The sequence below is a fragment of the Malus domestica genome, chromosome 02, assembly GCF_042453785.1.
Source record: "Malus domestica chromosome 02, GDT2T_hap1".
In the NCBI taxonomy this organism is placed as follows: Eukaryota; Viridiplantae; Streptophyta; class Magnoliopsida; order Rosales; family Rosaceae; genus Malus; species Malus domestica.
This window is the reverse complement of record NC_091662.1, coordinates 10,476,142-10,498,838: the sequence shown is the minus strand read 5'-3', so window position 1 is coordinate 10,498,838 and position 22,697 is coordinate 10,476,142. Positions and strand designations below refer to the sequence as shown.

General features: G+C 36.2%; 3 protein-coding genes across 3 annotated transcripts; 1 reads left to right on the top strand and 2 right to left on the bottom strand.

Moving 5' to 3' along the window:
- Nucleotides 1-1,668: 1,668 nt before the first annotated feature.
- LOC139192687 (uncharacterized) lies at nucleotides 1,669-4,101 on the bottom strand. Its single transcript, XM_070815081.1, has 2 exons — nucleotides 3,878-4,101; nucleotides 1,669-2,839 (listed from the first exon to the last, which is right to left on the bottom strand). The coding sequence occupies exons 1-2, from the start codon at nucleotides 3,993-3,995 to the stop codon at nucleotides 1,776-1,778; spliced, it is 1,182 nt and encodes a 393-aa protein (XP_070671182.1). The 5' UTR covers nucleotides 3,996-4,101; the 3' UTR covers nucleotides 1,669-1,775.
- A 642-nt stretch (nucleotides 4,102-4,743) lies between these two features.
- Nucleotides 4,744-9,573, top strand: LOC103424266 (NAC domain-containing protein 37-like). The gene is made up of 4 exons (XM_008362354.4): nucleotides 4,744-4,926; nucleotides 7,021-7,216; nucleotides 7,506-7,777; nucleotides 8,828-9,573. Exons 2-4 carry the CDS (start codon nucleotides 7,051-7,053, stop codon nucleotides 9,425-9,427), a joined length of 1,038 nt encoding a protein of 345 aa, XP_008360576.1. The 5' UTR covers nucleotides 4,744-4,926; nucleotides 7,021-7,050; the 3' UTR covers nucleotides 9,428-9,573.
- A 10,161-nt stretch (nucleotides 9,574-19,734) lies between these two features.
- Nucleotides 19,735-21,843, bottom strand: LOC103454083 (histone H1-like). The gene is made up of 2 exons (XM_008393669.4): nucleotides 20,341-21,843; nucleotides 19,735-20,244 (listed from the first exon to the last, which is right to left on the bottom strand). The coding sequence occupies exons 1-2, from the start codon at nucleotides 20,527-20,529 to the stop codon at nucleotides 19,861-19,863; spliced, it is 573 nt and encodes a 190-aa protein (XP_008391891.2). The 5' UTR covers nucleotides 20,530-21,843; the 3' UTR covers nucleotides 19,735-19,860.
- Between the last annotated feature and the right edge of the window lie 854 nt (nucleotides 21,844-22,697).

The window sequence follows — 22,697 nt, the reverse complement described above, 5'->3', positions numbered from 1 at the left end:
GAATCTTTTGAACCTGGGGGTCTACCACGCTTCAGGCGTGCACTGGATGAATCATTCGCTGCCACTTTATTTTGTCCAACAGGGACATCAATTCTTGCAGGTGCGTTTGCAGCCGGTATATATGACTGTGTCACTTTCGAAGCATCATTAAATGCATCTGGCATTTGATTAGCAATACCTTGAAGATGAACGATTCTTTTCACTTCGTTTTCACATTGAGTGCTTCTTGGATCAAAATGAGATAAGGTGGGAACAACCCATGTTAGCTCTTGTCGTTCTTCTGGAACGGTCTTTTCTCCCCCTAACGACGGGAAAATTGTCTCATCAAAATGACAATCAGCAAAACGAGCTGTAAACACATCACCAGTCAAAGGTTCCAAATATCTAATGATAGATGGTGAATCAAAACCCACATAAATTCCCAATCTGCGCTGAGGTCCCATTTTAGTTCGTTGTGGTGGTGCAATAGGCACATAAGCAGCACAACCAAAAACTCGTAAATGTGAAATATTTGGCTGATGTCCAAACACGAGTTGTATTGATGAGTATTGGTGGTTGGCTATGGGTCTCAATCTAACCAATGATGCAGCATGTAATATGGCATGTCCCCATGTAGAAACTGGCAATTTCGTTTTCATGAGCAGAGTGCGGGCTATTAATTGAAGCCGCTTGATAAATGCCTCTGCTAAACCATTTTGAGTATGGACATGAGGAACAGGGTGTTCAACATTAATGCCCAGTGCCATACAGTAATCATCAAAGGTTTGAGACGTAAATTCACCAGCGTTATCAAGTCGAATGGACTTAATGGGATGATCTGGGAACTGTGCTCGCAACTTAATTATCTGAGCAAGAAGTCTCGCAAAAGCTACATTTCGAGTAGACAATAGGCAAACATGTGACCATCGGGTAGATGCATCAACCAAAACCATAAAATATCGAAATGGTCCACAAGGTGGTTGAATAGGTCCACAAATATCCCCTTGAATTCTTTGCAAAAATGATGGGGATTCATCATCAACCTTTAGTTGTGATGGTCTAATTACCAACTTCCCTTGGGAACAAGCCTTGCAAGGATTATCATTCGGGACATTAATGTGTCTGCTCAGTAATGGATGTCCATTAGAGTTGGTAATGATTCTACGCATCATGGTGGATCCTGGATGACCTAGACGGTCATGCCAAAGCATGTAAACCTTTGAATCAATGAACTTCTGGTTCATGACAGTATATGCCTCAACTGTCTTTATGTATGTACAATACAATCCACTCGATAAACCATGCAACTTCTCCAATATACGCTTCTGGGTATCGTTGGAGGTAATGCATAAATATTCCACATTTTCTACACTTTTCGTTTCAAGGTGGTATCCATTTAAACGTATGTCTTTAAAACTCAACAAATTTCGAATGGACCGAGTAGCATATAATGCATTCTTTATAGACAATATTGTTCCATTTGGTAACATAATCTGGGCTTTTCCTGAGCCTTCAATTACATCTGATGGTCCTGATATTGTTGTTACCTTTACTTTTGCAAGTACCAAATTCGAGAAATACTTTCGGTCTCGAAGTATTGAATGCGTGGTTGCGCTATCTGCAAGACAAAAGTCTCCGCCATTGATCTTGTTTTGAGAATAACCATAATTTTTATCCATGATCTCTGAGTAAAGAAAAAGCAATTTATTCATACTGGAATACTACTTTTATTGAATTGAAAATGCGAGCATTAAACCACAGGTACAAATAACATGAGTACATTAAACATAAATAATTCAATCGGACCCATAAACTTCATTCCCTCTTTCATTAATAAAGTCTGTAGCATCCAGGTGGGTTGTGTTTAACTGTCCTGATAAATTGGTCACTGGATCAGGGGTTTCCATTGGTTTAGCCTGGTCAAGGAAATTGATCTCGACACCCTTCTCCTTGAAGGAGGCTTGATATAGTTCCACCAGATGCTTTGGGGTGCGACAAGTACGCGCCCAATGTCCGTTGCCACCACACCTATGGCAACCTCCTTCATGATTTCTAGGAGTGTTCACATGAGCTTTTCCTTTCTGGCGATTGGTATTTTTAAAGCTCGGGCCTGGATTATACCTTGGAACCTGGTTGTGAAACTGGACACCATGGTTCTTGCTTTTTCCTTTCCACCGACCTTGCTTGTGACCACGTCCTCGTTTGTAATTATTGCCACGGGAGGATATGGTATTTCTTTCAAGGGACGCAACATTCACTTCTGGGAACGGTGCTGATCCAGTAGGTCGGGAATTATGGTTTTTCATGAGAAGCTCATTGTTCTGTTCAGCCACCAAGAGCACAGATATCAGCTGGTTGTATTCAGTGAAGCCTCGCGCTCTATACTGTTGTTGCAGTACCATGTTAGAGGCGTGGAATGTGCTGAAAGTCTTTTCCAATAACATCTCCTCAGTGATAGTATCCCCACAGAGTTTCATCTGAGAGGTAATTCTGAACAACGCCGAATTGTACTCAGCCACTGATTTGAAATCCTGGATCCTTAGGTGAGTCCAGTCATAGCGAGCTTTTGGAAGAATCACCGTTGTCTGGTGATTGTATCTGCTTCTCAAGGCATTCCAAAGGGCTAACGGATCTTCAACCGTTAAGTACTCGCTCTTTAGTGCCTCATCAAGATGGCGACGAATAAAAATCATGGCCTTTGCTCGATCTTGAGAGGATGAACTGCTTTCTTCCTTGATGGTATCTCCAAGATTTGCTGCTTCCAGATGGATCTTGGTATCCAGTACCCATGTAAGGTAATTCTTTCCAGTAATGTCCAGGGCAGCAAAATCAAGCTTTGCCAAGTTTGCCATTTTCTTTTCTGAAAGAAAAATGAGGTGTGTAAGAACTTGCAGTAATATGTGTACTGGAGAAATATATTGTTAGAACTTCTGGTTCTTACAAATTTTTTTTTTTTTTGATCTTCAGGCCAAAATGATAAGTACTCGAAACTTCAGGCTCGAGATTTACACAATTAATGAGAAGGGCAATTGTACCGCACCATTCTCATCGAAATAAGTATAGGATGGGTGATTATCCCGCACTACTTTAAACAGCAGGAAAATTTAAATATGTAGAGCAAGGTGGACGATTATACCGCACCACCTAAAATTGCGATAAAATTTAAATATGCAAAGCAGGGTGGACGATTATACCGCACCACCTAAAATTGCAATAAAATTAAATATGCAAAGCAGGGTGGACGATTATACCGCACCACCTAAAATTGCAATAAAATTAAATATGCAAAGCAGGATGGACGATTATACCGCACCACCTAAAATTGCAATAAAATTAAATATGCAAAGCAGGATGGGTGATTATTTCACACCACCTAAAATTGCGATAAAATTAAATATGTAAAGCAGAGTGGGTGATTATTTCACACCACCTAAAATTGCGATAAAATTAAAGATGTAAAGCAGGGTGGGTGATTATTTCACACCACCTAAAATTGCGATAAAATTAAATAACGGGAAAATTTAAATATGCAGGATAGAGCGGGCGATTATACCGCTCCACTTATAATTTGCAGTAAAATTAGATCTGCAGTCCAAGATAGGCGATAGAACCGCACAATCTTGGATTGCATAAATAATCAGTGGGTTAGTAGTCAATATCTACACCAAACAAGAAATCAAAGATATAAGTGACAGTTAGTTGGAGAACTAGAAGTAAACATGGTGCAAACAGTTCTTCGCGAGGGTATACCCAGCAATTGAGGGAGAGGAAGAAGAAGAACAGAAAAAACCTTAGAGGAAACATTTTTTTTTTTCTTTCGGTGAAAGGAAATGAGAAAAAGATTAGAGAGTCGTGCTGATAACGTGTTATAAATAGGCAAAATTTATAGAGAGATAACCTTTACTCGGTGAAGGAACGAAGCAGTTGCAGAGTAATATACCGACACAAGCTGTTGCAGAGGAAGTAATGTATATTATTGCTATTAGATATATTTCTCTTTTCTTTCTTCTTCTCATTCACTAATCTTTGCACAATTGAATTGCTCTATTTATAGAGCTACTTCAATGGAAAATTACAAAACATTACTATTTAGCTTATGAGTATATAGTACACATGTGATACTTTACTATGCACATTACTATACACATGTGGGCAAACATACCCATCATTTACAACACAGCCACATATTTGCTATAAATATTGGAATGGCACACTATTACAACCAGTCTTGTAACTAGTTTAGCAATTTTCTAAAGTCATAGTTAAGGAACATTATGATTTGTATTTGGAATTAGTCCATGCAAAGTCCATTCTCTCATAATGTGAGATTTATTTTTAATACGCTTCATTATATGTGACAATTTTCAAGTTCAATAAGTGGATATTACAAATGGAGTAATGTGGGATACATGTGGCTATCAAACTTCACAAGTGAAACAACTTGTTTTAATACCAAAAAAGTTGAGGTTTCTTGTTGATCTTTTTGTATTCTTTTTTAACTGTTCAAGAAAATATTTAAGAATTCAACAAAGGAAAGTTGCCTTTTGTAAACTTTGGAAAGAAACTAAGCTAGCTTGTAAATTAATTAAATATGGTGAGAGGAGAATATGGACGGAAAGAAAGTAAAGAAGAAAAAGGCAGTTTCTGTAGGAAGCTAGGGCGACTGACGTCAGGTACTGGGGACAACCATCAACCCATGCGCAATCGAGCGGTCCTTCCCCTCCCTCCCCTTCCCTTTTATATTGTCTCCATCTCTCCCCTCCTAACGAAATTTCTCTCAAAACACACACACACACACTCTCTCTCTCTCTCTCTCTCTCTCAAATTTTATTTATTTTCTGCTGTTGTTCTACGGAGTTCTACTACTTCTACTTGAATTTGTCTTCTTCTTCTTCATTGCTTTCTGTCTTTTAACGAGTAATTACACCAACAACAAAAGTTGATCAGGTAAGTTTAATTGATTATTTAATTAAATTAGTCTGTGTTTGCATGGAAAATTCCTTAAACATATACAAAAACGCGTATAGCCAGCGTCTCATTAGTCATTCTCAACAAGTTAAATCAACTTTTAGGAATATATATGATCTTCTTCTCTGTTTGTTCTTGGTAATTAAGACGGTGGAGCTGATCAGCACAAGGCCTGTCTCTCCCTCTCATCCATCAATCTATTCAAATGCATTGATCCCAATTTCTAAACAAAAATATATGTATATAAGATCCAATCCCCAGCAGCTATATGTATAGCTAGGGTTTTTTCTTGATCCTTTCACAAACTTATCTTTCATTCTCTTCTTCTTTTCTTTTTTGTTAAGAACTCCAGAGGCCAAAGAGGAAGAGGGATTCGATCTCAAGAAGGTGAATCCAATGTCTTATCTTGGATTTAGGGATAAATACGATCTCCACCACTCGAGCAACAAGTCCTCCGCCCGACACCTATTATACTGGTTGTTAGGTCAAGACTTAGTCTCTACACATACCCGATGAGAAGAACTGAATCATTTCTCATCATGAAAAATTAAATGATTCTGATCTATTGATTTCTTGACCTAGCTATTTGAAGCACTAGCTTTGTGCCTAAAAGAGGCCATCAAGTGGCATTTTACTTATGATCTATCTATTTGGTAAGAACTTGTAGAGTCTAAGCAAGAGAGGAAAAGAAGAGGAAGATACAGACCTGGAGTTTAAGGTTAGGATTAGCTAATTAAACACATGGATTAAGCTCATCGTGATGGAGTTTAATTAGCTAGAGAACACTAATGATTGTTTAAATGCATGCATGGTCTTAATTAATTTGTTCTTCTTGTGTATGTATGGTATGGATCAGCAGCATTTTTGCTGAGTACTAGTCTATCAAAGAAAAAGGGGTCAGATATTTGCCAGGAAAATTCTCGACAAACAGACAAGAGGGTCAGACTCCCCCGTTTCTGTAGTATGAGCTAGCTCTCTCAGTCTCACACTCAGAGACTCAGACCAGAGAGTGGTCTCTCTCTTTTTCTCTTTTTCTTATCCTTTTCTCTCTTAGCAGGCTTGATCGTCCTCCATCTTTTTGCTTCAAACCCTTTTCCCTTTCGAGAAACGCATGCTTAACTGGGATCACGTCATCCTCCCTTTCCGTTTTTGCAATTCCCAAATTCAAATGTTTTCTTAATTTTTGAGATTTTTTAGTATGCATCGATGTATACAATATGCTAATATCCGTGATTATAGAGTCTTAACATCGAATCTTTGGTTGCATAGTCACCGTTTCATTTATTCGATGCATATCATACACTATAGCTTAGTTAATTTTTTGTTAATTTCTTTCCTTACCTTTAGCGACACCTCAACTTACACACAAAAAAAAAAAAAAAAATGTTTTGATATATAGGGTATGTTTATATATATTTGGGTCTACAAAAGTTGATTATTAAATTAATAGTGTTATTATACTACAAAACCCCGTTCTGATGCATCATTTCTACCATTCACCAACACAAGACAACATCATTAGCACAAACCTCTACTTGTCCGTTTCTTGAGAGGCCCCCTTTCCCCTCTGCACAAAAATTAACAAGCTCCAACTTCCTCTTGGTTTTTTAATCAAAACCAAACTCTCATGATTTCCTTTTCTATGATTCCTTTTTACCTAGGGAAAATAATAAAGTAATTTATCGTCTCTGAATCTCTGATCATCAGTTTCTGTGGTAATTAATTAACTAATTAAGGTTTTTTTTAATAATTTGTTTGTAACACGCGCTTATAATTATAATTCCCTGATCAAACCAGAAATGGTGGGGGTTGCTGACCACCAAATGAGCTGATGATGGTCTCTGATAATACTTATCACCTTTTCTATTCATAGAATCCACATTGTTCCTCTTATTTACAATTTTTATTTTCCTTTCCTACCTTTTAACAAATTAACGCTATATGTTGGCACTTTTTTTACCTTTTCTTCCCAGTGTTCATTTTGTCTAGCTAGCTAGCTCTACTTATAAGTTCCCATTGGTTAAGTTGGTGTGGTGGTGGTTACTAATGGCAGTGGTGATGAATTTGATGCAGTAGTAAGCATTACAAACTACCAGCTGCGCTATGATGGAGTCAATCGAGTCTACTGTCCCACCCGGTTTCCGCTTTCATCCGACCGATGAAGAGCTCGTCGGGTACTATCTTAGAAAGAAAGTTGCCTCCCAGAAGATCGATCTTGATGTCATCAGAGACATTGATCTCTACAGAATCGAACCATGGGATCTTCAAGGTACTACACGCATACTCTAATAGTACATGTACTGTTAGGGTTTCATACCTTGATCATTTTCCGGATCATGCTAATTAGGGTTTTTGGTTCTCATCAAGTGGATGTTTCTTAATTTTTTTCTATGTATATATAACCTTATACTAGCTCTAACCTTGTGTGCTATTTTGGGGATTGATGGTTGGTTCGAATACATACTAATCCACAATACTTGATGCATTACATTTCTAATTAATCAACGTTTATTTTACATAAAATGGATCTTGATGGTCTTATTGGCATTAATGGACAGAGAGATGTCGAATCGGATATGAAGAGCAGAACGAGTGGTACTTCTTCAGCCACAAAGACAAGAAGTATCCAACTGGGACAAGGACCAACAGAGCAACCATGGCTGGGTTTTGGAAAGCAACGGGTCGAGACAAATCAGTATACGATAAGGCAAAACTGATCGGGATGAGGAAAACCCTTGTCTTCTACAAAGGAAGGGCTCCAAATGGACAGAAGAGCGATTGGATCATGCACGAATACAGACTCGAATCCGATGAAAATGGACCTCCGCAGGCAAGTGATCAAAACTCATCATCATCATCATCTCTCTCCACACACACACACACACACACACATAGAGTAAAACCTAAACCTTGAAGCTGTATTCAAGGTCAACATGTCAAGGAATTTGAACAGCACTTTGACCTAGCTAATACGTTGGTTGATTATCTGTTACCATCACTTTATAGACAAAAGTGTCAATAACAACACTTTCTCTCTCCATGCTCGATCGTGGAAGATATAATAATAGGAGCCTCCCATGACTTCTTGATATGAGACCTAATTAACGTTTTTACTAGTTTTTCCAGCTAACGTACACCTATAAATTATTTTACAAATTTACTTTTATTCCCCTTTTGTGTTACAAAGGTCAATGGAGGAAGGATTGATGTTCAATCTGTTGACCCTTTTGTTTTTTTTTTTTTTTTTTTTTTTTTTTGGAGTTTTGCATTCAAAATATCTAGCCTACTTCTAGTCATCACTTTACTAAGTGGTTTGAATTGTTGACCTTCAATATTAAGATAAATGCTCTTTTGTACAGAAATTTAAGGAGAAACAAGTGCAATATTAAAAAAGCAGAAACTAACAGTTTTTCTAAATGGAATAGTAGAACAATCTCACTTAATTTGCATGCGTAACTCGTAGACCACTAATGTATGCACATTCACTTCCACCAACACCACATCAAAGTCAAAAGTTAAAGCCTTCAAAAGCGTGTATATATTAATTTGCTTTGTGCCAGTTCATCTTCTAACTGTGGCTTTCAGTTCGCCAAAAAGCAAAGTTCCATTGCATGGCCATTACCTTTAGATTGACATCAACTTACTACCTCTCTCTACCAAACAGAAAGAAAACGCCAAAAGCTAATTAAAGAAAATGCATGTAAATGTAAAGGTAGAAAGGGAAAAATTTCACTTTTCTCCTAAAGGAACATTGACCCTCTCAACCTCTTTCCAGTTTCCACCAACAAAATGATTAAGAATTAAAATAATCGAAATAGATTAATTAATTATTTCTGTCTCCTTCCACTTACAGATAAGTACCTTGGTTAAGTTTTTGCAGGAAGAAGGATGGGTCGTATGCAGAGCATTCAAGAAGAGAACCAGTAGTCAAAACAAAAGCATCGAAGGGTGGGACTCAAGCTACTTCTATGAAGAACTCAACGGTCTCACTTCCGTCGCTGATCCAACCAATTATATGATCTCGAGGCAGCCCCAGAGCTTTTTAAGCCAGAATTTCATGTGCAAGCAAGAGACAGAAGCTGACAGTTTGAACTTCCTGCACTCTGATCCGTTTGTCCAGCTTCCTCAGCTTGAGAGCCCGTCTCTTCCCTTAATAAAGCGGCCGAGCTCAACGTCTCTTATATCGGAGAATAACATCGAAATAGAAGACCAGCAAAGTATTCGAGGATGCAACGATGCCAAGAAGGTTACTGACTGGAGGGCTCTGGACAAGTTTGTGGCTTCACAGTTGAGTCAAGAGGAGAGGTATGAAGGTGATGGAGGGGCAAGCTTTGGTGCAAATGATGAATCAGATATGGCATTGTTGTTGTTGCAGAGTAGTAGTGCTAGGGATGAAGATGATCAACTGGGAAACAAGTTAAATGGGTTCCTAAATTCGACCACTGACTGTGATATTGGGATATGCATATTTGAAAACTAAAGAAGCAAGAGGGATAAAGCATGGGAGAAGGTAATTTTATTGGTACGTACTACGTAGGTATTATAATGGATAAGGGTTGATGAATGTCGATCCTAAGACATATATTTTTGTAAAAATATGCTTATGAGTGTATTTCTCTCTCTCTCTCTCTCTCTCTTCCACACCCCTAACACACATTCACACACACAAGGTTTTATATATGTAACTGTGCGTACATCTCATGGAAAATTATTATACAGTACTGAAACGCATTTATATAGTAAAATCAGCTTATCACCTGTTATTATATAGAGAGAAGACAGATTTATGATTCTAATCTATGTGCAAAAACAATATTCCAATACTACACAATAATTTCCCTTATTTATATCCTATATATCTTACCATTCCTTCCCACATCACAATTATAAAAGAATGCTTTTAATTGGTCAACAACTCAATTGATTGAGGTTAAACCCAAAAGGAAAAAGTTAAACAATACCAATTAATGGTCTTGATGGATAGTGAACACAATCATCTCTACGAATACTATAAATTAATTTAGAAAAATTATGTCATTTAGTACTACAATGTAGTGGTATTCATATTTATTTATAAGTGAAATTTTATGATCATATCTTGTCAATGATGAATTCGATATTAATTTATTTTCTTACCAACTTATTGTAAATATGTCTTTATATTAAAGAAAAAAATATTAGAAAAATGATTTGCACACCTCATTTTCTCACCCTACACACCATTTTCGGTTTTCACCTTTGAATTGAATAACTTAAAAGAGAATCAAGGAGATAGAAATTAACGAGAATATGTAGGAGATAAAATGAGTGTATGAAAATCATTTCCTAATTTATTTTCCATTTTTTATTTTGAACAAGACCACTGTAAATTATGGAAAAACATTTCAGCTTACAGTAAAAATGCTTTGATCTAATGTTGAAGTTTATCCAATCTATTTCTTTTGTTAACAAAAAATAATAATGTCAAGAAAATTGATTAAGATTCCATCTTAATGATGAGAAATGCTAAGGGACTCTCTCAAAGTTGGACTTTTCATTGACTCTCTGTCATCTCATAATTTAACGTCAATTTTCGTGTCAATATTATAAATATTGTGCCAAAAATATGAGGTGACAGAAAATTCAAGAAAAGTCATACTTCTAAAAGAATCCCCGTAGCATTTCTCCCCACCTTTTACTGTATATCAACCAGATTACAAATGGTTAATATACAAATCATTTACACCCACTAATAAGAACAATAATATATAGAGAAGTGTTATTGGCACTCCAAAAATCTCACTCTACACTCCTCATAAGTGCATTTTTCTTTCCAAATATAGAAAGTTTGGAGTGTAGAATGAGATTTTTGGAGTGCTAATAAAAATTCCCAATATATATGTCTGGTCTAGTGCAAGCTGCAGCGTTAGAGTCACCAAAACGAAAGTTGCATTACAAACCAAAACGAAAGCTGCATTACGAAAGTTATCGCCTTTGGAGAAAATCGAACCTTAGACGTCTCAATTATAAGTGAAGAGAAATACAACTAGACCGTAGTACTAAGTGGCAGTGAGACTATCTATTTAAACCATATTTTGTAAACTTATGACGTAGTTGTTGATGATTTAATTATTACTTAATTGTTATTTGTTGATTAACGTACTTATTAATTATTAATAACACATCATATAATTTGTAAATGTAATTTAAAATTTTGATTTACCTAGCATTACGCTGCTATTATGAAATGTGATAAATAATGCAGACTAACAAAAACATTCAAACCAAAAGAATGCCCACACTCCATGCTTGTTGAGTGTTGAGTAAATCCATGCATGAAATTAGACTTGGCATTCGTGTCGTGTTTTTCGTGTTCGTGTCGTTTTCGGGTCATACCCGATATCTTAACGGGTTGTGTCGTGTAACACCCATTAAAATAAATGGGTAAAATGACCCGACCCGATAATATTAACAGGTAATATGACCCGATCCGTTACCCATTAAGGAAAATATATTTTAAACCAATAAATAATCAAATGAAAAACATAATACTAAATAAGTATATACATACCATATTGTCACATCCAAAACATAAAAACACATTTTTCTTTTAAGTATATTTTCACTTACCAAAAGTCTTTAATTGTGACACACCCCGACCGAGATCAAGGCATGCTAGCCGTCACGCGAGAGTGACGTAACCATGTGCATAGTGCAGAAGCAATATAGATAAGAATTATACGAATAATTAAAAACCAATTTACTAGAGTGCACTACTAAACAGAAAGTGATAGGAGTTAGTTACAACAGTAAACACTCATAATCAGAGCATAAAGTCTAGGTGCAGTTCAGTAGGACATGTACTAGTTATACAGTACCAGGAATGTCCTACTATTATCTAGATAAGTCAGAACAACCGACGTCCTCGAGCCAGCAACAGCAAGCTTACTTAAAACCTGGAGGGGCGCAAAACAGAAAACGTGAGTGGGCAAAAACAAATCTTTTACAAAATCATTTTCTTTATCAACATATTTAACCCCTCGCTGTAAAACATGTATAATTTTTCCCAGAATCAGAATATGAGCATATACATAATATATATATATATATATATATATATATATATATATATATATATATATATGAAATCATATCAATTCAATTCATGCTTCACATAATCATATTCAAATATATGTCATGCCAATATATCACAGAGTGAGCAATTCAGGTAAGAATAAATTCATAGAAATACGATATGATAGTCGGAACCCTTGTGGTAGTTTGTACGGCTGAATTCATAGCTCAAAAGTTAATCTAGCCGGAGTCACTACAATGACCTATACGGCAATATACTGCACATAAGTCGGAACCACTAAAAAGGGGTATGTACAACAAGATTGGGTGTAATATAATTATGCTCAATTCTATTCTCTCATAATAGCCGGGCGATAAATCGCTAGTCACATATGCGTCGGAACCATAAATAAGGTATGTACGACAAGGCTGTGCACTTAAGTTGGATCCAATATGAGCATATAGTGCGGGAGGTGACATAAACAAATAGGCATGTACTTCACATCTCTGGCTAAATCACAATCACCCTAGGTGCACTTTTATGAGCTCAACATTATTCAATCACATATCACATATCATCGATGATTCACATAATCAAACATAACTTACCTGAACTTACAGGTGCCTCCACAACACCACATATATATATATATATATATATATATATATATACACGCAACCATGAAATGCATATTCAGAATATAAAAGCATTTGACAAATTATTTCAAAGCATACTTTCCTAAAAATGCATTTATGGGAAATATATCAAGTATATAAATATATACTGAAAATAAAAGCCCACTCACTGATATGTCGATGGGTCGTAACCCCCAAGTCGCCTGTGGATACACTCGTCCTCGGGATAAGCCTTACCTATATGCGAATTAACTATAAAAACTTCATTTTAAAGCACATAGACAAAACTATCTAATAACTTCTCATACAAAGCTCAATTTTGGTATTTGAATATACCAGCGTGACCTACACAACCTCATGAACATCGTGAAATTTTTAAAATAATTTTTCTATGGCTCACGCGCCCTTACGCGCCAGGGAGGACATGGCCTCACGCGCATCACCTTCAACCTCCAGACGTCGGAACAGCGTCGCCTGCGCCGGATTCTGGGCAGACCTGCAACTGCCTCTTTGTCGCTCATTTTTACACCATTTTTTATAAAATTTTCACTAGAATGTCATAAATCACAAGAGGAAGAAGGTTATACCTTTTGGGAGCTTCAAATCCCTCGAAAACTCGTCGTGAGAATCCTACCAAAACTGGCCACCTTCGAACCTCGTGATCCCGACGTCAAAACCGAGCCAACGAAGCACTCCAAGCTTCGTGAGAACCTCCTAGAGCCCGCTGTGAGCTTGGATTGTCCTAAAACATAACCATTCAAAAGTTCATGAATAGTGCTTAACTCGGAGCTTGAATTTTCAACGTGATATCGAACGAGTTCTTACCTGAAATGGGTACCATTGAACTCGTATGGTCCTCACGAACACAATGGTACCATTTTCTTCCTCGATCTGTGAAGATTTGGCTTGGTTCAAGGTTGTCCGTACGGAGGAGAGGGAAGAGAGAGTGAGTCCGAGAGAGAGAGTACGGGAGAGAAGAGAGAAGAAGGGTATGGATGTGTGTGTGTGGTTCCAAAATGTACACCAATCAAAACTCTTTAATCTTTTAGCTCTAATTGGGTCCCATTAGTTAGGGATAAAACTAATTGGCTCAATTTGTTAACCCAAAATACAAACACACACCCGACGTTCAAGGGTAAATTCGTTTTTTCACAACCACGATAATTATTTCTCGGGATGGGCTGTGACAAATAGTTTTTTAATTAATGTAGAAGTGTAAAAAATATAGAAAATATATATAAACGCTCGTAATGACAAGCTTTACAACTTTCATGAAGAGCTTAACTTCGAAATTCGCCACTATAATCATATAAATCATAGATCAAAATTTAACCGTTGATTGTTGTTTACATTTACGCTTCATTGTTCTCATCAAATTTTATTTTTTCAGATTTTCTTTTTTGAAAACTTGATCTATTAGAGGATGCAGGAAGATGAACGGTTTGAATCGTTGATATTATATTCAGAGTTTTACGGTTAGTGAAAATATTGCTTGATGTTTATAAAGTTTCTATAAATTATATGACATTGACTCATATTTCAGTTAACCGTAAATATCGAAACGTGTTATCAAAGATCTGAACCATTCATCTTCTTACATCCGCCAGATGATCATGTTTTCAAAAAATAAAATTCACTAAGAATAATAAAGCGTAAATGGCAATCGACGGTTAAATATAAATTTAAGGTTTATGAATTATAGTGTTGGATTTCAAAGCTAACCCCTACATGAAAGTTGTAAAGTTTGTTACTATGAGTGATTGTATATTTTTTTTACATTTTTTACACTTCTACAATAATTATTATTAATTCTATTAATTTTGCCCTCAAATAAAAAACATTATTCATGAAGGTTTGAAGGATTTTAAAATTTTAAACGATAATGTAAGTGTAACCATTATCTACTTGTGAAGGAATAATGATGGATCACGAGTGTTTATATATTCTTTCACATTTTTCATACTTGTATATATGTCTTCTTAGTTATTGTCTATACAAATACTATATTAGTTTATTTTAATTTTGGACAGCAACATGTTAAGTAAAATTTATCCTAGTAATGATAATAAGGAACTCTCATAATAAAAATAAATAATGACCAAATTTTTTTTTAAAAACTTATACAGAATAATAATACAAAACTATATATTTAATATAGAATATATTGTATATATTAATATGGCTATTGTATTTTATAATAAATCTTTTAGTAATTAAACTTTAAAATTATCAAAATAAAATTTTTCTTAATGGGTCGAAACGTGTTACCCGCGTGTATACCCGTTAAGAACCCGTTATTAACGGGTTCTTAATGGATTACCCGATTATGACCTGATAAGTTATCGTGTTGATCCGAAACCCGTTATTTTCGTGTCGTGTCATCGTATCGTGTCAAAAACTGACAGATCTACATGAAATAGACCAGCTACATTGCATTCTTGTATCTGTACCACTTTCGAAGCATACGTTTATATGATAGGTCACACATCTAAGTGACTTGCAGTTCCTTACATGCGTTCCTTAGAAACATGTAGATTAATTAGATTATTATTGTGATTATATTATTAACTCTTATTATTTTGTCGAAGCTTAATTAGATTAAGAATGGTGGCATATTGGGAGATATCCTTGCCGGATCCTCTTTGTGAGGATCCCAGATATCCTTTAATCATGTTCGTTTATCGTATATCGTGCAATCAGTTTCGTCATGTACTGTTTGTATTCAATTTTGAATAATATATATAATTTAACATGATTTTCGACCACACAATGTACGATAAAATGACATGATTAAAGAATTTCTTGGATCTTCATAAATAGGATCCGGCGACGATCCTATCTTGTATCTTTGGTGTGGGTATGGTGGGTCCAAGGGTTTTCGACTGTCCAGCATGCGCTGTGTAACGTGGTACCTGTTGGCCATGCTTTGTTCCTCATTGACCTTTGGCCTCTCTTTTCTATTTTAAGCTTCACATGCATGTGCCCTCCTATATATGTATTGCCGCACACTTCCAATTTTAGGCATGAGAAACTCCAGCTTATATTTTCAATATTGCACTACAATTCATTGATATTTAAATATTGGAGTTCTTATCCACAAATATTGGAATAGGATGAACTAATCAAATAAAAATTTTGATCTGGCTTTTTCATGTTGTGGACCATTTTAGATGGTACTTAGCATATACATATTTATCCCTATAATTTTTTATTTATTTGTTTACATTCGTTAGTTGAATCTAAAAACTTTAAGCGGCGGAATATTCTTTTTTTTTTGGAATGTTGTAAATTTTTTTCATTATATATATGAATTATATCCAAACTTATATTCTCTTTTTTTCCTTTTCTAGAAGAGGATGTCAATTTCTCCATCGAACTTATAAGGAACTATCAATTTCCCTATAAATTTTAATTTTAGCCAATTATCTCCATGAATTTTTATAATTGGTCAATTTCTCACTAAATTTTAATTTTAACCGATTACTTCCCTAAACTTTGATAATTGGCAAATTTTCCTTGAACTTTAATTTTATAATTGCAAAAAGATATGTGGACAACATATTTTTTTTTCTTACTTTTCTTCCGCTAGTACCTTTTTCTAGAATTGTATTAACTTACATGATGCAACATCATCTTCTATTCTCTATTGTTATATCTCTCTTTTAGCATGATGGATCTACTCTAATCAACCAAAAATCGACCATATTATAATGCAAATCGGTAGGACCTAATTAGAATGGGACACTAGTAAAAATGTGTTTCACTTTTAACTAATTAATCATCAACCAATGTAATGTGTAAAAGGCACTAAACGGAAAGCTTTGCAATATAGCATGATCCCCATGTAATTTCTATAAGGCATTAACATTAAACAGAAAACAATTAATTTCACTTGAGATAGATTAACATTTTTTTTATGTGGGATCCAAATGCACCTTAGCCATAAAATAAAAAGCACCTTTCCACAACATTTGATCCAATTGCCAATAAAAACATGCCAAATTTGAGCATGTACAAGTTGATTCTTACACTATCTAGTTGGGAATGATTACCACCAAGCTATTCTTATGATGAAATTTCTAAAGTGCAGAGTGGCCTTCCGGTGAATTGGATAATTAACATAAACAGATGCATAGTACGCACTATAGTACTAGTAAGTAACATTCAACATTCTTGTAAGTTCTATGAGCCTTCCCCGCCTATAGAAGAGTGGATTGCGGTGGCGAAACCATTAGTTAGTCTTCTGTTTAAAAAAGAAAAACATTCTTGTAAGTTGCAACTCATGAATCCTTAACCTATTCGAACTGATTAAGATATTTTAACTTATACGTTACGTCACCCTCTTTCACAACTTCGACTTTATAAATTTCATTATAAACAAGAATAGGCAGAAACCTAGATTCCGAACTCTAATTGAGAGAGCACCTAAAATTTATTACTCCAATAGTTTGCCTGATTAATTTATGTGGAATTGGAACTTTGTTTGCAACCTTCAGCCAGAAGGACTTTGGAAGAGACTCTAAGAAAAGATTTAGAGTACTTGGATCTAACGGAATATGTGACATAGAACCAAACGCAATGGCGTTCTAGGATTCCTATAGCCGATCCTACTTAATAGGAAAAGAAAAGACTTTGTTGTTGTTGTTTGGAACTTTGTCTGCAACGTTCAGCCAGAATTTCATGAACACAAGTGACTTGTACAGTGTAGTAACTATTGGACCCTTATGATGAGTTACTATATTTTATTTACTATATATAGTCATTAGCATATAGCAAAAATAATTATTGCCATTTCCCGACCCCGTTTCAGAAAATGTCACATTCAGCAGCCCCATCACCACGAGCTGTGAGACCATCCACGTTCCATCAAATGATTTAGTGCTGTGAAAACCATGTTGATTTTTGAATTGAATACATAATCTCCATTGCCAAGCCGGTCCCAAAAGCCAAAAGGATGTATATTTATATCTATGCTAATTATTCCCATAAAATGAAAAGGTCAATCACATTTTATTTTCCAAGGGTTGAAGTGATTTTCAAAATGAACTAGAAAGTTTCAGTCTTGGTAGTCGGGGTTCTACAAACCCATACTAGTAAAATTGTTCGCAACTACATTTCTTTTGCGACATATGTGAAAGGTTTGGAAAGTCATTTTCCGAATGCGATCCAAACAAATAGATCGTTGCATACACAGAGACCAAGAAAGATGAAAAGTAGTCGATTGAAGAGCGAAAGTAACACTAAATGAGTCACTTTTCAACATACAAGAGAGAGGAGTGGGAAAGATTGAAAGATGAAGATGGATAGCAATTAGTATAGTGGTTGACCAAAAAGCTTTCCTTTTGGACAACAATTATACCTTATGAATATTATGATGGCACCAACAAATGCAAACCAGCTCTCCTCTCCTCTAGGCTCTAGATATAACAATCAATTGGGATCGTATTCCGATTCAGAGATGCCATATTAACAAAGACCATGCTGAGTGGCACCAATGAGAATCCACCATTGCTATCTGAAAAGGAAATTGGTCTTTATCCTCTTCTCTAATTAGTCAAACGGCGCAGAAGAAACCTCACTCTCATGATGTTGCACCTACACTCGAGTTCTTGCCATAACTTTTCATTTTTCAATAATCTAATTAAGAGGGAAAAAACAAAAGAGATACGACTCTAAATATAAACAAATCAAATGTTGTCACGATCAATTTTGAATATAAAATTTCAAGATTTTTTTTGGTGTGTGTAGTATTACTCATAACATTTCCTTCTTTCTTCGGTTTTCAAGTTACACGCATCCTCAAATTCAACGAGCTCGCTGCGAAATCTTACCTTAGTACTTGGATAATTTAAGTAGCAAACCTAGCAATGATTTTGTTCTGTTTAAAGATCATGTTTTAAGTAGACCCTTTCTGTGAATGATTCAACATGGATAAGGAGAAACTATGTTAGTGATGGAAAAAGCGATTCGTACTGTTTGCCACTCTCTGCTGTACACACACACACACACACACACACACACACACACACACAATATCCTTTGTGGCTTATCCATCGTCTCTACCAACAAAAATATTTAGGAAGATGCCTACGTACTGCATTGTATGGGGATTGAATTTGAAGCAGTATTTAATGTATCCCAATTCGTGTAAGTAAGCTAGGTCAGCTGGCCACTACAGCGTGTCCAGCCTGTTAATCGAGCAGAACCCCAAGCAATTATTGATGGGATTGACCAGAAAATTAAAAAACAGATTATTGATGGGCTGGACCGAATGCTTGAATCCTTAATGGGCTATTTTAGAATTGACTGGGCTTCTACGTAATCAGCCCAGCTTACAATATCATGTGCATCTTCCAAAAGAAAAACCGAACTTACAAAAGAGTCTAGAAGAGACTAGAATCGTCGAGTTTTATAAACTTCTGTACCACACTACACTACTTTTACCCTTTACCATTTTTTTTTGTTTTTTTCGAAACAAGTTCACCAAATTTCTTTACACATTCTTTACGAAGCAATATTTCACTTTAAACTGCTAGCACAAGCAACAACAAAATTCGAATTCAGTTATATAAATAAGCACCTCCACTCTCGTTATTGAGAGATTTTTCCAAGCACCACATGTCGCTCTACTTATTTTATGACACATAGGTCTCATTTGATGAAGAATTGACGCGATAACTATTAACTGTAGTAAAGGAAGGTATTCTAAAAGAAAAAAACTAATGGCAAATTCCTTAGATTGTTCAAATTGAAGATAACTAATTACCCTTTTAATCCTATTTTGTAATTTGAGCAGCACTAAGAATTGTGTAAGAAATGCTATTTGTTCGTAATGTTAAAAAGATTAAATTTTTTAAATCAAATAATAAACTGAATAACAAATTACTAATAAAAACTAAATATATTAATTAATATTTAATAAATAATTCAATTATTTTCGATCACTTTGATTTGTAAATTTGATTTAAAATTTTTTTTGTAAATTTGATTTAAAAAATTTGATGTTGTATTAACTACTTATTAGAAGACCCTTCAATCTTGTTGAGAAAATCTCACTTCGTCATCAGATTAAACCAAAATTAATACGAAGAAGAGAAAGACGAAAAGGAAAACCTGGAATTTTCCCAAAACATTCCCATATATTCACATACAAAAACACAACTTCCTCCAACTTATTATTTCTTCCTACTTTTTATACATCTGTTTTTTTTTTCTTGACATATTTCAAGCAGCAGACTTCATAGATTTCTTAGCAGCAGAGCTCTTGATCGACTTGGGCTGCTTCGGCTTGGCTGCGGCCGACTTCTTGTTCTTCCTTCCCGGCTTCTTACCAGACGAGGTCGTTTTGGTCTTCTTCTCCGATTTTGGTTTCGCAACGGCGGCTGTTTTGGGTGCGGATTTCTCCTTCTGCCCCGCTTCCGAGAGCTTGTACGAGGCCCTGATCTTGATCAGCTTCCCTCTCGCCGCCGAGTTCTTCAGCTGCAGAGCCAGAGTCTTCCTGAAATTCGCCGGCAACACCGCCTTGTGCTTCTCCTCCATGTGCTTTGCTATGGCGTACGGACTCGCCCCGCTCTTCTCGTTCAGAGCCAAAAGTGCCTCTTTGATCATCTGCAAACAAAATTCGAAGCCAAAATTCAGAACCCAGAAGCAAAAGCTGGTGGAGAAAATAAAGAAACCATGATCTGAGATCACGAATCCAAGTACCTGAAAGTAGGGAGGATGAGCGGCGGTTTTGGTTTTGGGTTTGGGCTGTTGTGGCTTCCTCTCTTTCGGAGTCCTGGGTTTCGTCTGCCTAACCGGCTTTTCTTCCTTCTTGGGCTCCTCCGTCGCTGCAGCCTCCGTTGGCGGCGGGTCCATGACGGCAGGAACTTGAACTTCTTCGGTGGCTGACATCGCGAAAACAGAGTAAAGAAAACGCTAGAATTTTCGTTTCAGAACCGACTGACGCCATTAGAAACTGGACCTCTTGGAATTTATATGGGGGGAGCAGTCTGTGGCCGGGAAATCTGGGCTGTGATTGGTTGGTGTGAGGTGTTGGGGATTGCCAGGTGTGCAGAGGAGAGATTTGGAACGTACACGTGGATAGGGAGCGGAGTGCTGGATTTCCAGCGTGGCAATCCTGGTTTTGTCATCGAGTTTGATTGTGGTGGGAAGTGTGTTTGTCTGTGTTTTTCTAGTTAACTTCGTCGGGGATTTTCTGTCGGTTTAATTTGCATTTGGAGGTGGAGTTTCGGGGTGGTTGACGAGAGGAAGGTGCTTGTTTTGCAATGTGGGTTGGAGGAGGCTAAATGGTTGACATTTAAGGCTGAAATTGTGGCACAAAATAGTAACAGTTTCTTTAGAGGGGAAGAAAGAAAGAAAAACATTTCTTCCGTTGAATAATTGGGTTTAGAATTAGCGAAACAATTTCGGAAAATGAGAATCGAGGAACAAAAACAAAAAGAATCAATTTCTTTGTTCTGATTCTATTCATCTTCTCACCAACGTCCATTTGTTTCGCATGATTTACAGTTTGAAAATGCTCAAATTTCATGCATGAGTTGAATACACTCCCCCATAAACTTATATCGGAGTTGAAGCGTCAATGTTTAAATTTTATGGTCCATCAATTTGACCTCCTACTTGAGAAGTAAAATATCAATTGCGTGTAGCCCTATAATAAAAACAGACACGATTTTGATAAAATGACTAAAGTGAAACACGTGGCGCAATTAAAGGACTAGAATTTTGAAAATTAAACTCATGGAACAAAATGAAATACGGATATACGTTCAAAGACCACTACCCTAATCAACGTTTCACATACGTAATCGATCGAAAATTTTGTACAGCATCCATCATGCATTTAGTCGAGTGTAACATACAACGGAGTATTTGGTGAAATCATAACAAACAAGATATAAACTATCAACGTCTTTACAAATTGACCGTCCAATGCAAAGACTCGGCAAAATTGAAAGAACAAATGACATGACAGAGGAACTTCAGAATATTCTGATTTGGAGATCAACTTCTCTGTACGACACAATGTATTATTCGAGACTGCCAAACAGAAAAGTAGCACCATACAACAACAACAACAACAACAACAACAAAGCCTTTTCCCACTAAGTGGGGTCGGCTATATGAATCCTAGCACCATAATACATAAAATCAATCACACAGCATATGGTACCGAGACAAGCATCGATCCTGACTTTCTATACGTCCTCATTTGGTGTTCAAAATTGGACCTGATTGGATAACTCGCTAGATTCAGTGTATGTTTGAATGGATGCCAACTTCCAAATTCTGTCAAAGTTGAAGGTAAAAGATGGACTCGTAAGAAGAAAACTAATTCACAGAAAACTGGTAGGATCGGGAGGGTTAAGTTTCTTTCATGATTAATCCAGCATCTACCCTTTAACTACGAGAAAAAAACTGGAATTTTACATCCATTTCTTTCTTCAACATACACTGCATCTAGGGAGTTACCCAATCCAATCCGATCCTGGACACCAAAAAAGCCTATAGGGTTAGCAGTTATCCATGCTTCTGCATGCTCAATGTTTTCAACAGATATGGAACTTGTATACTGCTAGTAAGAAAATCCCAATGTTATGTGATATGCAACAAGAGGCACGGTTCATGACACCAATCAATGACAAGTCAGCATAATACCTAATCCGCTAATGAGAAGTGTTATGCATGTCAAAACCGATTACCGCCGAAGCTACTACCCATTTGACAAAACAAAGACTAACTACCTTCAATTAAGAACCCAAAAGTAATGCTGTTCAATCAGCAGAAACATCATAAACCACCAGCATTTGCCTAATCAATCACAATATTCATAAAATCTAAAGCCCTAACGGAAGGTAATCGGATAATCAGAACGAAATACAGCCTAAGCTACTACCCATTTGAAAATACAGATAACATACCTTTAACTTCAATTGAGAACCAAACACATTAAGTATCCCGCCCTCAATTTTCAGAAGGAATAAAAATCATAAAATGGTCAGCCTATGTCAAAACTAAAGAGAAAAAAGTCCAAATTTATTGACGACAACCACAAAAAC